Raw genomic sequence first — 16599 nt, 5'->3', positions numbered from 1 at the left:
TCTGCACAGTTTAAACCTCAGCTTTCCATTCTCTAACCACATTCTTTTCCCTGGTGACTTCCATAGTCTAACTATTAGCTCCCTGAGTTTGTTCACTATATTTAGTTCATAATAGCAAAATCAAACAATATTTGTCCTTTTGTGCCTGGCTTGTTTCATTCAATATAATATCCTCCAGGTTCATCCACATTGTCATATGCTTCATGACTACATTGTTTCTTACAGCTTTGTATATTCCATTGTGTGTATATCCCACAATTTGTTTAGCCATTCATCAGTTGATGGACACCTAGGTTATTTCCACCTTTTGGTTATTGTTATAATGTCGCTATGAACATTGGTGTGCAGATGTCTGTTTGTGTCACAGCTCTTACCTCTTCTGACTATATACCTAGCAACAGTATTGCCAGGTCACATGATAGATCTATATCTAACTTCCTTAGGAACCACCAAGCAGACTTGCACTGTGGCTGTACCACTCTATATTTCCACTAACAGTGAGTAAGCCTTCCTATCTCAACACATCCTCTCCAGCACTTGTAGTTTTCTGTTTTATTAATAAAGGCCATTCTAGTAGGTGTGAAATGATATCTCATTGTAGCTTTGATTTGCATTTACCTAATAGCCAGTGGTGTTGAACATTTTTTCATGTGTTCCTTTGCCATTTGTATTTCTTCTTTAGAAAAATGAATATTCAGGTCCTTTGCCCATTTTTGAATTGGGTCATTTGTCTTTTATTGTTGAGTTGTAGGATCTCTTTATATACCATGGATAATAGATCCTTGTTGGATGTGTGATTTCCAAATATTTTCTCCTATTGTGTAGGCTGCCTTTTTACCCTCTTCACAAAGTCTTTTGAGTTGTAGAAGTGTTTAATGTTGATGAGGTCCCATATATCTATTTTTTGCTTTGTTGCTTGTGATTTAGGTTTAAGGTTTAAGAGACCCCATCTACTACAAGGTCTTGAAGATGTTTCCCTACAATATTTTCCAGGAGTTTTTTGTCCTGGGATTTTATGTTTAAGTCTTTGATCTATTTTGAGTTGATTCTTTCTTTTGGTTATGGATATCCAATTCACTCAGTACTATATGTTGAAGAGACTGTTCTGTCTCAGAAAAGTGGACATGGTAGGCTCATCAAAAATCAGTTCAGCATAGAAGTGAGGGTCCATTTCTGAACTCTCAATTTGATTCCATTGATCAGTGTATCTATATTTACACCATACCATGCTGTTTTGACAACTGTAGCTTTATAATACACTTCAAGGTCAGGAAGCATGAGTCTCCTCTAACTTAGCTCTTTTTTTAGGATGTTTTTGGCTATTTGGGACCCCTTTCCCTTCCAAATAAATCTGGTAATTGACTTTTCTCCTTCTTTAAAGTATGCTGTTGGAATTTTGTTATTGCATTGAATCTACAAATCAGTTTGGATAGTGTATTAGTCATCCAAAAGGGGTGCTGATGCAAAGTATCAGAAATCTGTTGGCTTTTATAAAGGGTGTTTATTTCGGGTAGAAGCCTATAGTCACAAGGCCCTAAAGAGTCCAGCTCAAGGTACCATAAAGGTACTTTCTCACTCAAAGCCATATGTTTTTGTGAGGACTTGGCCTTCATCTTTCCTCTTAAGGCTCTGTGGGTCCAGCTTCTTCTTATCTCAGCTGTAGGCTGGCATAGGGCTCATCTATCTTTCAGAGTTCAGCTGCTCTGTTCTCTTCATAAGATCAATTGTAAACTATCAGGCTCATCTCTCTTCCCGGACTGCAAGATTCTCTGTGTGTCTTATTCTGTGTATTTGCTTTGTGTGTCTACTTCTGTGTGACACTCTGTTTTATCATCCCACCAAGGGGGTGGGGACTCAGCCCTGCATGTCCTAATGATGTTGTCTAATCAAAGCCCTAATCTTAACACAATTTAATCAAAGACTTATCAGCTGAATCTAATACAATCAAAGGGTATCATGCCCAATGGAACATACTGGTTTACAAACAACATCTCTTTTGGAATTCATAAATAATATCAAACTGCTGCCACAGGTAGGATTGATATAATCACAATTCATGGACATGAATGTCCTTCCATTTGTTTAGAACTTCTTTGATTTCTTTTAGCATTGTTTTGTAGTTTTCTGAATACAGATCCTTTACATTCTTGGTTATATTAATTCCTAGATATTTGAGTCTTTTTGTTTCTTTTGTAAATGGATTTTTTCCCCTTGATTTCCTCCTCAGCTTGTTCATTACTAGTGGATAGAAACTACTGATTTTTATAAGTTGATCTTGTATCCTGCCACTTTGCTGAACTCAATTATTAACTCTACTATCTTCGTTGTAGATATTTTGGGATTTTCTAAATATAAGATCATGTCATCTACGAATAGAGTTTTACTTCCTCTTTCCCAATTTGGGTGCCTTTTATTTATTTTTTCTTTTCTAATTGCTCTGTATAAAACTTCTAACAATATTGAATAACAGTGATTTAAGTAGGCTTCCTTGTCTTTTTTCTGATCATAGAGAGAAAGCTTTCAACACTACCCCCATTGAATATAAAACTGGTTATAGGATTTTCATATAGGCCCTTTATTATGTTGAGGAACTTTCCTTCTATACCTATCTTTTAAAGTGTTTTTATCAAGAAAGGTTACTGGACAAATGTCTTTTTTACATCAATCGAGATAAACATGTTTTTTTTTTCCCTTCAGTTTGTTAATGTGGTTTATTACATTGATTGATTTTCTTATGTTGAACCACCCTTGCATACTAGGAACAAAACACAACACCCTTGATCATGATTTATAATTGTTTTTACATGCTCTTGATTTGCAGCTATTTTGTTGAGAATTTTTGCATCTGTATTCTTTAGAGAGATTGGTCTGTAATTTTCTTTTCTTGCAGTGTTTTTATCTGGCTTTGGTATTAGGGTGATGTTGGCTTCATAAAATATGTTGGGTAATTTTCTCTCCTCTTTAATTTTTTGGAAGAGTTTAAACAAAATTAGTATTAATTCTTCTCTAAATGTTTGGTAGAAATCACCTGTGAAGCCATCTGGTCCTGGACTTTTCTTTGTTGGGAGATTTTTGATTACCTGATTCAGTCTCTTTACTTATGATTGGTTTGTTATGTTCCTGTATTTCTTGTAGAGTCAATGTAGGTTATTTGTGCTGTTTTAGGAATTTGTCCATTCCATCTAGGTGTCTTTTGGCATACATTTTCTCCTAATATCCTCTTATTATCATTTTTGTTTCTTTGGGGTCAGTTGTAATAGTTTCCTGACTCTTTCTTCCACATTTTTAAATCTATTTTTAAATGCCTGTAGTCTATTTTTAATCTCCATTGTTATGTTTTTCATAACCATAAGTTCTATGTTCCTTTTCAAACTTTGTTTATCTTTGTTCATATGTTGTCTTCTTTATATCCTTTAGGTGGTTATCCATATTTGATTTATTTCTATCCATATTTTCCTTTAACTCCTTGAATTGATTTAGGAGATTTGACTGACATCTTTGGTTATTTGTTCCTCTGATGTTTTAATTTGTTCCCTTGATTGAGCTATGTCTTCTTGTTTCTTTGTATGGCTTGTGATCTTTTGTTGATGTCTGGACATTTAATTGTTTTGATGTTCTAAGTCTGAAGTCTGTTTCTCCCTCTTGACTACAGTTTTGGTGTAGATTGGCTGTGTATTAAAGGCTCTTCAACACTTTATTTACTTATACTGAATCTTTAGAGCAGCCTCTGTTCAACAGTTGATATTTTTCTCAGGTCTTTCTGCCTGTGCTTCTCTACTATATGTGACTGTTTCCCCTCCAGGAGGGGATTTCTTTTCTTGAATCTCTCCTCCAGGGGTCCTTAGTAAGTCTCTTGGTTTTTACACAAATTTCCCTCCCAAGTGGCTATGATTTGATCACCTCCTTTCCTGTGCTCTGGATACCTTTTCACTCCCAGCTTTCAGCTCTGGATCTATACTGCCTCACAGCAATTTAGTTCCCTTTTTGTAAGGATTTTCTGCTTCTGATAACTTCTGCATTAGAGGATCTTGACACATGGAATCAGGTAAGGTTAATGTTTAAAAATACCCAATTTTTATTTAGCTGTACCTGCAGTTAGGAACAAGGCTTAGAGTGTGCACAGATTGCAATATTCTGCCACAGGTCACTCTTTTCTGGGGAACCACTTTGTATGTACATGCACACCAACCTTAGGGCACCACGTTGGTTCTCGGTGAGCTAGGGTCTCTGTGTCTGAGTGTATGTGGAACTATGAGTTGTTGCTGAGGTTGGCTCTGTGGTCAGCAATCACGGTATGAGGTGCCCAAACTGGAGCACTGCTGCTGTGTGTCTCTTAAACTGTGTGGAATCGAGTGTGGGGGAATGGGACTGGTAAGTTTGTGCTGCTTTTGTATCTCTTTTTTGCATGTGCTTTTTTTTTTCCGTTCAATTCAGTATTTATGGAGTCTTTCTTCAGCCTCTGTTGTCATCCAGAGTTCCAAATAAGTTGAATCTGCTCTTTTATTTAAGGGGAAACATTCCTGGTGGTGTCTTGCACCACCATATTGATGATGTCACCTGCCTATTATTCTTCATTAATGGATCCTCTCTAGATTTTGTAGTTCTCCCTTAAAATATAGGCAATAGCCTTCTAATGAAAACTAAAGAAACTATGCTCTGTAAGAATGCTGAAATCAGCCTCAGCTGCAGCCTCAGTCATCAGTTAAGTTTCATGTCACCAGAATGGACAAGATTTGGATTCCCATTTGTCTCAGGTTGAAACAATTTAGTGAACTTTAAGACTTTTCATTCTTTTCTTTTTTAGGCACCCAAAATGAAGAAATGATGTCTGTTATCATGCATTCTATTCATAAAGTAAGGGTGAAAGCTCTGAAGCGTGTGTGTAGAAATATAGGTCCTTTTGAGATGAATGTATGGGAACCAGCTGAAGAAGATAAATCAGATGGTGCTCCTGGTTTTGACAAGTTTTCCCTGGAGAATAGTTTGAGCAGGAGTACACTCCCCAAACTGGAGAATTCTCTGGTTCACAGTGATGCAGATACAGTTGATACTTTCTCTGAAGCTTTGTCAGTGGAAGAAAAAAGTAGGATACATTACTATCAAAGGTATAGTTGAGATCTCTTAATAGCTAGCATTCCCTTCCTTGGAAAACAGTTTTAAAAATTTCTGTGCAGTTGATAAGCTAATTTCTACTACCAGCAATGTGCATTGACTATACAATTAATAACATGAATAAGTGCCACCCTCCTATTGACAAGAATATTCAGAGTGTAAAATGAGACTGTATATTTGAAAATCTTTTAAAAATATTTTTGAGATGAGAAATAATTTGCCATCTGAAATTATAAAATGAAAAGAGTAGATAAAATTCTGGAGGCCACTGGAGGACTTTTAGTCCCTAGACTTAAATAGTTGGGGATTATTTGGTTGGCCATGTTATTTTTAAGGATGTCCAAGGAAGGAAATTGCACCTTAATCTTTGAAACTTGTCCGTAAATTGTTGGAAAGTTCTTGCTTATTATCTAAACCTAAGTTACTGAGATTTGAAGCATATGTTTTTCCTTCATAATTCCATTATCTCCAATGCAATTTATTCTTCTCTTGACTGAAAGATTATATAATCAACCACAATCTTTTTTATATGAAATAATACCAACTACTCCAAGCATCTAATTAAACCATATGTAGTAGTATTCTCAATATGCTTGTTTCACAAAACAAGTGTGCTTAAAATGTTAGTATAGGAGTTCCCTGAAAATTGCTTTTTTGTGGGTATGCACATTCTTAATAAGAAGAGATACTGTAACTTTAACCCAGGCGCTTAACATGAAATTTCAGTTTTCTTCTTGAGGGAGCTAGGATCTATGTTCTGCCCAAGTAGCATGTTGAAAGGAAACACTTAAAAGTAATTATGGTCAGCAGTAAAGGCACCTGTCCAACAGATTTAATAGTACCTGAAGGTGTTTAGAAACAATTTCTGGCTTTTATATAGCAAAGAATCCTGTGGCCATCCTGCCTGTGGTAAATGGTCCAAGGGGAGCTGAAAGGGACAGAACAAGTAACCCCAACTAAGCATTTTTCATTGATTTTTATTTCTCAGTTTGAATCTATTAAAGGAACCCCCCCCTTTTTTTTTCTATAAACACATTTTAATCTTTTAACACAGATATTCCTGTTGATATTAATGTGTTATAGTTTTGGATTCCTAGAATGTTCAGCTCTAGAAAACACTTAAAGATTATTTAGTCCATCCTTCTCATTTAAAAGATAGATCATCAAGGCACAAAAGTTACCTGACTTAATCATTGGTGATAATTTTTACTGTCAATTCTAAAAATAATTTGTGATTAAATGGTTTTTAATTTTTTTGTCTTTTTCAATTTTTTTTTTTTTTTTTTTTGCTATAGAAATGCTCCAAATCCTATGGAATTGACATTGACTGGCAAACCCAATGAAAAACTGAAAATATATAATCAGAAAGAAAACCCTAAAAGCAAGAAAAATCATGAAAAGTTATCACAGAATGCACTTCCTATAATAGGTGTTTGGGAATTTGAACGTGATGATGATGAATATATTAACTTCCTTGATCTCTTTTTGAGTTATGTTCTTGAAAGAGACCGCCTTAGTTCTAGTGATCCTGGTATTCCATTTCTAACCAGTTTTTCTGCACATCTTAGAGAACATGAACTTAATTCTTTACTTTTTGATGTGCATACAACATTAAAACGACGTCAAGGCAAAACCAAAAGCCAGAATGTGTTCAGAGCTGGCTCTTGCTTTGTTGTTGTTCCTGAGTCATGTGAATCTGAAAATTCGTCCTCTTTAAACAATGAATGTGCCATAAGTTTAGAAAATGAGGCACTTTCAGCTGCAGTAATAATTAATCAAGGCATCAGACCTTTTGTAGAGAATTCTTTGAATGAAGTCAATAAAAATGAAGTAAAGAGTGGATTATTCGGTTTGAAACAAAAATCAATTTACAGAATGCAAGATAACAATCGAGAGAAACCACTAATCCACAGATTGCCAAACCACATTTTTTGGACTCCCAAACCCATTAAAACAAGAAGATGTGTTTTCCAATTCAAAGCAATTCAAAGCAATGATATTAACCCCCAAGAAGATCTTCCTCTAGTACTAAGTAACACATTTGGCAGTGTAGGAAGACTGCTGGAATGGATGATAAGATGGTCTGATAGAAGACTGCTCTGTGATTCTAGTATCACGGAGTCATCCTATGAGTACAGTCCAGTAATTCGTGTGAAGACTTCTACAGCAGCCATTCTTACATCCTTATGGCTTTTGGAACAACCCTATTTTGCTGCACATAAAGCTAAAAATGCCGTTATTAATGTAAGTACCTGAATAATTTTTTACATTCAAGTGAGACTTATCATTTTAGATTAAAACTTTATTTCTATTTCTTTGTTTCTTAAAGGTTTTCTAAGTAACTGTAAATTTATTACAGTGTTAATTATATTTTGTATTACCTGTTTTTTTCTTTTTCTTTAAGTGTTTCCTTTAATTCTTAAAAATTAATCTCTGAGAGTAAAAGTGCTTTCAGAAAGGCTGTAAGGTTTTGGGGTTTTGTTTGTATTTAAGAAAGACAAAGGGAAGAAGATAATTTTAAGTGTTTTTTAAAGTGATATTTATATTACTTTTAAGTTTCAGGTTTTGGTTCAGATGAAGGACTAGGCAGCTATCCAGTTTTGTTTTTTTTTTTTTTTTTTTAAAGATTTATTTATTTATTTAATTTACCCCCCCTCCCCTGGTTGTCTGTTCTTGGTGTCTATTCGCTGCGTCTTGTTTCTTTGTCCGCTTCTGTTGTCGTAAGCGACACGGAAAGTGTGGGCGGCGCCATTCCTGGGCAGGCTGCTCTTTCTTTTCACGCTGGGCGGCTTTCCTCACGGGCGCACTCCTTGCGCGTGGGGGCTCCCCCACGCGGGGGACACCCTTGCGTGGCACGGCACTCCTTGCGCGCATCAGCACTGCGCATGGCGCGCTCCACACGGGTCGAGGAGGCCCGGGGTTTGAACCGCGGACCTCCCATATGGTAGACGGACGCCCTAACCACTGGGCCAAAGTCCGTTTCCCACTATCCAGTTTTTTCTTTCCTTTTTTTGGTACTGGTGTTGGAGATTGAACCCGGGACCTCGTATGTGGGAAGCCGGTGCTCAACCCCTGAGCCACATTGGCTCCAAGGTTTTTTTGTTTTTATTTTGTTGTTATTTGTTTGCTTGCTGGTTTTTGTTTTGTTTTTTTGGTTATGTTTTGTTTTTAGGAGGCACCAGGAACTGAACCTGGGACCCCCTGTGTGGAAAGCAGGTATTCAGCTCCCCTACACTGTGGAGCCACATCCACTCCCCTATCCAGTTTTTTTAATGATATCTCCTCAACTGCATTAGAGAACCATCTTTCTCATGCTCTCCATCCACAGGACACTGGGGAACCAAACCTGTAAAGGCAGAAGTGTGTCAATAGAGAAATTAGTGCTTATGAGTTATTTCTTTTCTCTTATCATTGACAAGTAGCAGGCTGTTCTTTTAATTCAGCTGTTTGCAAAAGAAAGTACTTGTTGCATAAAATGTTTCTGGTTATGTGATTTGTTACAATTCAAAAATAAAACAAAACAGAAGATAGAGCTCAATTTCTTGGAAAAATGTCTATTTTCTTCTTACTGTAAAATAGTTGGGGCAGGGACTTCTTTCATATTTGGAGAATTTCAGTAATATCTAATATTTTTCTACTTTAGAATGTCTTTCTATAGAACTTTCTATAGTTGTTTATTCTAGGTCAAAGGATGTGTGTGTGTGTGTGTTTTATTTTTTGTTTTTCTGTGGGTTCTTTTTTAGTCCAGTTTCTGCTTTCTGAGGTAGGTTATTAAATTGATAATTTTATCATTAAAATTTCAAAGTATTTCTAGCTAATTCTTACTTAACTTTCTAAGTAAGAAACAAAAGGGATATACCCCTTATATTTTTAGCAGGAAGTATTTTTTGCCCACTATACCATTTTGAAATAATTACTAAATGTCTTCAAAATAACAAAAAAAAAAAGAAATGAAAGTAACTTTACATTTTTTATTACCACTATTTTGTGACCTGAAAACAATGACAATATACCTTAAGAATCAGTCCAGCTTATTTCTTTTGAGTGTTATTTAGGGAGTCAGAGTTGATATTTCCAGGTGGAATAAAGATTTGCTTATTGCTTCATCCAACAATATTGGTTGTTGGAATCAGTAAATACTTGATGGATGAATGAATAAGAGAATGAATGAGGAGGTTTGGTATTCTTCTAAAATACGAAAAAATAAGAGGTTCAGTAATGTATATTAAGTACTATAAATGGTTCTTTTTAGGTCCTAGAGAAGCATTACACTGGGTCTCAGAGTGGACCCATTATTGAGAATAAGAGCAAAATTGATGCTGGCTCTGTGGTTGCAGTATCATCTCAAGGTGAAACTGAGGAAAGAAATAATCAAAATGAATCTTGTCAAACTATCTTCAAGTAAGTTGTTGATTATGTTCTTCCTTTCAATAGTAGATACATGGTTTGGTGATGTTTGGGCTTAAAGAGAAGAATCGAACCCTTGAATGTTAAAGGAATGAGCATTTCTCTGAACTAGGGAAACAGAAAATGAGCGCTTTCTGAAGTGCTTTAACAATTCGTTGTAAATTATGGTTCTTTCCTGTTGGTCTGGCTTGTTTCTTCTCAGAGAAGAAATAGTTTACCCTGATAGCTTGTTTTATTTATTTATATTAATCTATTATTCCAATGTCAGAGGAAGTTGAACAAATCATTTTATCCATTTAATATATGAAGCAATAGTATTGAGTTTTTAAATACCAAGGGCAAAGCCCTTATAGCAGGAAGATTCCTTTGTGAAACTGGTAAACAATTCAGATAAATTGGAATTATTCTCAACTTTTGATAAATAAAAGCTGAAATATTTGGTCTTTCATTGAGCAACTTTTCATTGAGCTTCTACTATGGTTATAAAAAATAACCAGATATGGTTAAAAAAAACTTTGTTTTTATAAATATGAAAACTTAAGATTACTCTTTGTTTTTGAAAAACTTAATCAAATATAAACAAACTCTTTGTTTCCAAGAATGAGTTATAATTTTAGTGTCTCCATTTTTTATCAATAGAATGCCAAATGAGACAAAAAATCCTGAAATGAAAGAAATCAATAATGAGATTACTTCTGTCACTCATGATATTGAAAAAGAATTTGTTGATATTGATGAGGATCTTTTAGAAGTAGTAGAAACATTCGTTCAGGAAGAAATGGATTTGCACATATCAGATTATGAAGGTTAGTTCATTTAGATTATTTATTTTGGCTTTATTAATTTCATATTGGAATAATCATTACCTAGCATAATTTATTTAGTCTTATATTCTAGGTTAGTGTGTTTACAACAGCCTAAAACAAAAAATTAAGAGAAGATATAATATTTATGAAATGTTGACTGTATTAATTTGAAAACTGAATGTTTTCAATAAAACCAAGGGGAAGCGGACTTGGCCTAATGGATAGGGCGCTCGCCTACCACATGGGAGGTCCACAGTTCAAACCCCAGGCCTCCTTGACCCGTGTGGAGCTGGCCCATGTGCAGTGCTGATGCATGCAGGGAGTGCCATGCTACAAGGGGCTGTCCCCTGCATAGGGGAGCCCCACGCACAGGGAGTGTGCCCCATGGGGAGAGCCGTCCAGCACAAAGGAAAGTGCATCAGGAAAGTGCAGCCTGCCCAGGAATGGTGCTGCACACACGGAGAACTGATGCAACAAGATGACACAACAAAAAGGAACACAGATTCCTTGGTGCCACTGATAAGGATAGAAGCGGTCATAGAAGAATATACAGCAAATGAACACAGAGCAGACAGCTGGGGGGGGGGGGAGGAAGGGGAGAGAAATAAATAAATAAACAAATCTTTTTAAAAAAAACAAAAACCAAGAACATTGTAGGTAATTTTATACTTGTGGCTCTATTAAAATTATTGGGCCCCTTACCTTATGTAATTATCTCTTCCTTTCTATGAAGTAGTTCCAAGGACCGCTCCCTGGCAGTTTTTTTTAAACACAGAAACACTTAGGGCTTTATATAGAATTATTCACACTGATATGAGGCCTCCCAAGGCTCATCAGGGATTTACCTGATGTGAAGAGGGCATAATCTCCAAGTGTTTTTTAACAAATCAATTTTACCAATACATATTAATAAAGTATAAATCCATCCAAAGTGTACCATCAGTGGTATTCAGTCTAACCACATAGTTGTACTACATTCATCACTTCAGTGATTTTTAGAGCATTTTCATTATTGCAGTAATAATAAAAAACAAACTCTTCACCTCTCAATCTCTCTCTCTATACACTTCCCCTGATGTACATAGATGCTATTCTGTTACCTTCTTTCTAATGTATTTGTATTTATATTTTGTAAAACAACAGTATTACATATGCAATATCACCTATATTCATGTTTTACATGAGATTTCACTGTTATGTAGTCCCTTGTTACATTTTTTGGTTTTCCTTCTTGTAATACACATGTCCCTAGATTTTCCCTTTCAACCACTGTCATACCCATATAATAGCTCTGCTATTTACAAACAGTATGATGTGCTGTCACCGTTTCTATTCATTTCCAAAGATTTACAAACAACCTTTTACCAATTCTGCAAAGATTAACCTTCAGCTTACCATGCTCTATCCTCATTCTATTTTCTGGTGACCTATATTATTAATTCTAAGAGTTTACGCAATAAGTGTATTTAGTCCATAACAGCACAATCATACAGTATTTGGCCTTTTTTGTCTGGCTTGCATCACTCAATATAATGTCCTCCAGGTTCATCCATGTTGTCATGAGTTTCACGACTTTATTATATTATTCCATCATCTGTATATACCACAATTTGTTTATCCATTCATTAGTTGATGGACACTTGGGTTGTTTCCAACATTTGGTAATTGTGAATAACGCCACTCTGAACATTGGTGTGCAGATGTCTGTCTGTGTCACTGCTCTCAGTTCTTCTGAGTATATACCTCATAATTATTGCCGGGTTACATGGCAAGTCTATAGTGAACTTCCTTAGGAATTGCCAAACAGTACTCCACAGTGGCTATACATTTCTGCATTTCCACCAACAGTGAATAAGTCTTCCTGTTTCTCTACTTCCTCTCCAACACTTGTAGTTTTCTGACTTTTAAATAGTGGCCACTCAGATAGGTGTGAAATGATATCTCATTGTAGTTTTGATTTGCACTTCCTTAATCGCTAGTTAAGTTGAACATATATTCATGTGTTTCTTTGCCATTTATATTTCTTCTTCAGACAATTGTCTTTTCAAGTCTTTTGCCCATTTTAAAATCAGGTAGTTTGTCTTTTTATTGTTGAGTAATATGATCTCTTTATAGATCATGGTTATTAACCCTTATATGTGATTTCCAAACACTTCCCCCCATTGAGTAGGCTGCTTTTTCACCTTTTTGACAGTCTTTTGAGGTGTAGAAGTGTTCAAATTTGAGGAGGACTCATTTTTAAATTTTGTCTTTTGTTACACGTACTTTGGGTATAAGGTTTAAGAAACTACTGCCTATTATAAGATCTTGAAGATGTTTTCCTACATTTTCTTTTAGGAGTTTTATGGTTGTTACTTTTATATTTAGGTCCTTGATCCATTTTGAGTTAATTTTTATATAAAGTGTGAGGTAGGAGTCCTCTTTCTTTCTTTTGAATATGGCTATTCAGTTCTCCCAGCACCAATTGTTGAATAGACTGTTCTGACCCAGCAGAAAGGGCTTAACAACCTTGTCAAAAATCACTTGACTGTAGATGTGTGGGTCTGGTTCTGAGTTCTCAATTTGATTTCATTGGTCTGTCTGTCTTTATGTTAGTACCATGCTGTTTTTAACCACTGTCACTAACTAGTGTGCTTTTTTTTTTCTTAATTTATTTTCCTTTACCCTCCCAATCCCCTCACCCCACTCCTCCCATAAACAACCTCCTCCATCATCATGGGGCATTCATTGCACTTGGTGACTACATCTCTGAGCACTGCTGTACCACATGGTCAATGGTTCACATTATAGTTTACACTCTCCCCCAGTGTATGTTTTAAAGTCAGGAACTGAGAGTCCTTCAACCTTGTTCTTCTTTTTTAAGACATTTTTGGCAATTCTGGGCCCCTTACCCTTGCAAATAAATTTGATAATTGGCTTTTCCATTTCTGCCAATAAAAAAAGGCTTTGGGAATTTTTATTGGAATTGCAATTGAATCTGTAAATCAGTTTGTGTAGGATTGATATCTTAACATCTTCCAGTCCATGAACATGGAATGTCCTTGCATTTATTTAGGTCTTCTTTGTTGTTGTTTTTTTTAGCAATGTTTTGTCTTATTCTAAATACAGGTCTTTTATGTCCTTGGTTAAGGTTATTCCTAAATATTTTATTCTTTTAGTCATTATTATAAATGGAATGTTTTTCTGATTTCCTCCTCAAATTGCACCTTGGTTGTGTATAGAAATGCTATTGATTTTTATGAATTAATCTTCAATCCTGGCACTTTGCTGAACTCATCTATTAGTTCTAGTATCTTTGTTGTGAATTTCTAGGATAGGATCACATAATCAGTGAACAGTGCAAGTTTCACTTCTTCCTTTCCTATTTGGATGCCTTTTATTTCTTTATCTAGCCTAATTGATCCAGCTAGAACTTCTATCACAATATTGAATAACTGTAACAGTGGGCATCCTTTTTCCTGTTATCAGCAGGAAAACTTTCAGACTTCCACCACTGAGTACAATGCTAGCTGGAGGTTTTTCACATATGCACTTTACCATATTTAGAAAGCTTCCTTCTATTCCTATCTTTTGGAGAGTTTTTAGTCAAGAAACGGTGCTGTATTTTGTCAAATGCCTTTTCTCTATCAATCAAAGAAGATCGTGCGATTTTTCTTCTTCCATTTATCAATGTGGTTTATTACACTAATTGATTTTCTTCTGTCGAACCACCCTTGCATACCTGGGAAAAACCCACTTGATCATATTGTGTAATTCTTTTAATGTGCTTTTGAACTGGGTTTGCAAGTATTTTGTTGAGAATTTTTGCGCCTATATTCATTAGCGATATTGGTCTTTAATTTTCTTTTTTGTAGTACCTTTTTCTGGTTTTGGTATTACTGTTATGTTGACTTCATAGAATTAGTTTTGTAGTGTTCTTGCCTGGTCAGTTTTTTCGAAGAGCTTGAGCAAGATTGATATTAAAACGTCTTTGAATGATTAGTTGAATTCACCTGTTAAGACATCTGGTCCTGGGCTTTTCATCTTTGGGAGGTTTTTGATGACTGTTTCATTCTCTTCACTTGTGATTGTTTTGTTGTGGTCTTCTATTTCTTCTAGGGTCAGTAGGTGGTTTGTGTGTTTCTAGGAATTTGTCCATCTTGTCCACATGTCTAGTTTTTTGGCATACAGTTTTTCATAGTATGCTCTTATGATCTCTCCTATTTCTGTTTGGTCAGTGGTAATGTTACTACCATAAAGGCATTACTTCATCCATTTTGTCCTTTGGCTTTCTGTTGTTATATCTTACTATCATCTCTCTTTTTTACCATTTAATTTACTCTTCTTAATAATTTTCATTTCTACACTCTTCTCCAAGTCTCTCCCACTTGTTTTTTTCAGGTTCCAGCACTCCCCTTAGTATCTCTTGTATTTTGTTCATTTGGTAACATATTCTTTCAGTTTTGTTTGTCTGTGAAGACTTTGAATTCACACTCATTTGTGAAGGACAGTTTTGTCTGACTCAGAATTATTGGCTGGCAGTTTTTCTCTTTCAGTACCTTAAATACATCATACCACTTTTGTCTTACCTCCATGGTTTCTGATGAGAGGTCGGCACTTAATCTTATCAATGTTCTCTTGGATATGGTGTTTTTCTTTTCTCTTGCTGCTTTCTGATTTCATTTTTACCTCTGATATTTGTCATTCTGAATAGTAGGTTTCTCAGAGTAGATCTGTTTGGATTTATTCTCTGGTGTGCATTGTCCTTCTTGGATATTGATATTTATGTCATTCATAAGGGTTGGGAAGGTTTTGATTATTATTTCCCCCAATATTCTTTCTGCCCCTTTTCCATTCTCCTTCTGGAACACTTTGATAATAAATATGTTTTCGTGTTTCACGCTGTTATTCAATTCCCTTTGATCCTATTCTATTTTTTCCATTTTCTTCTCTTTCTGTTCTTTCTTTTCCAGTTCAGATATTCTGTTTCAAAATCACTAATTTTGTCTTCAAACAATTCAAATCTAGTTTTATGTATCTCCACAGTATTGTTAATCTAATCCAGCATATCTTTCATTCCCATAAACTCTGTTCCTTTTTTTTTCAGGCTTTCAAATTCTTCTTTATGCTCACTGGTGTCTTCTTAATATCCTTTATCTCTTTAGTTATATTTTCCTTCAACTCCTTGAACAGATTTAGGAGAGTTGTGTGATCATCATTGACTAATTGTCTTAAATCCTGTATCTCTTCAGGATATTTCGTTTGTTCCTTTGGCTGGGTCATCTCTTCCTGTTTCCTCTTTTGGCTTGTAATTTTTTGCTGATGTCTAGGCATCTGAATATGTTGGTGAATTTACTCTGATGGCCAATTTCTCTTTTTTGCCTATTTTTTTCCAAAGCTCTTCTTTGATTTTTGGCTCAACTTCTTCTGAATCTTTAAAATTGCTCAACTTAAGTCATCAAACTCGGGACAGGGACTAACTAATGGGGTGCAGGTTTTCTCCCAGGAGTTTGGGTTAAGAGAGACCTAAGAGCAGTTTTTCTCCATGCATTGTCCCACCTGGCCAGCAGATAGTGCTTGTTGGTGCACCTTTCCATGGAGGTGTTTCTTTCAATCTTTGCTCTCCTGTGTTTTAGTCGTGACAGAATCAATATTCAGAGTGGACTCTGCCGGCTGAATTCACTGAAGAGAAGCCCCTGACACCCCCTCCCTTTTCCTGTGTAACAGCTGACAGGGAGAAAGCCTTCTGTTCTCCCTTTGGTTGGCGGCAGTGAGCCAGGAGTTTCATCGTGGCTTAAAATCTTAGGAATAGGAGGGGATCTCTTCCTGGCCACCATGGGGGTTTGGTAACTCATGTTTGTTGTTTGCGGATCTTTGTCTCTCTGTCCTTCACCCTCCTGGGAGTTGTGTAGCACTGTCCTGGTCTGCTGACCCCCAAAGTAGGTCCCTTTTTGGCCCTTTTTCTGTTGTTTTTCTGAGAGTTGAACCCTGCCTGCCTACTCCAATGCCATTTTCCCAGAACTCTCCAGATGTTTTTAAAAAGTATTTTTGTTAGAAGAATAGAAAATATTTTATCATTAAATTTATCCATTATTTCCCCTGAATCTTCTAAAAAGTCAACAAATTGTTTTTTAAATTGTAAGTTTTCTTTTTTTTTCACTATAGAAAATGTCAAGGAACCTAGCGAAGGTCCCGAAACTCCCATTTGCAAGCAGATTTTACCACAGCCTTCAGGAGAAGTAAGTCAGTTAATAATGGCTAAAATTGTTCAACTTTTATTTTGTGTAGTATTTAA

The 16599-nt window shown here is 35.8% G+C and overlaps 1 protein-coding gene across 2 annotated transcripts in view; it reads left to right on the top strand.

The window, feature by feature from the left end:
- CPLANE1 (ciliogenesis and planar polarity effector complex subunit 1) overlaps positions 1 to 16599 on the top strand; it is a 174408-nt gene that overhangs the window by 82602 nt on the left and 75207 nt on the right. For both annotated transcript variants that reach the window (XM_058307927.2, XM_058307923.2), the window contains exons 25-29: positions 4805 to 5105; positions 6408 to 7356; positions 9365 to 9513; positions 10159 to 10325; positions 16470 to 16543. In XM_058307927.2, coding sequence (XP_058163910.1) covers positions 4805 to 5105; positions 6408 to 7356; positions 9365 to 9513; positions 10159 to 10325; positions 16470 to 16543 — 1640 coding nt within the window. The remainder of the gene's footprint in view (positions 1 to 4804; positions 5106 to 6407; positions 7357 to 9364; positions 9514 to 10158; positions 10326 to 16469; positions 16544 to 16599) is intronic.

The sequence above is a fragment of the Dasypus novemcinctus genome, chromosome 2, assembly GCF_030445035.2.
Source record: "Dasypus novemcinctus isolate mDasNov1 chromosome 2, mDasNov1.1.hap2, whole genome shotgun sequence".
Taxonomy (NCBI): domain Eukaryota; kingdom Metazoa; phylum Chordata; class Mammalia; order Cingulata; family Dasypodidae; genus Dasypus; species Dasypus novemcinctus.
The sequence above is the reverse complement of the archived record's forward strand: the minus strand, read 5'-3'. Positions and strand labels throughout refer to the sequence as shown.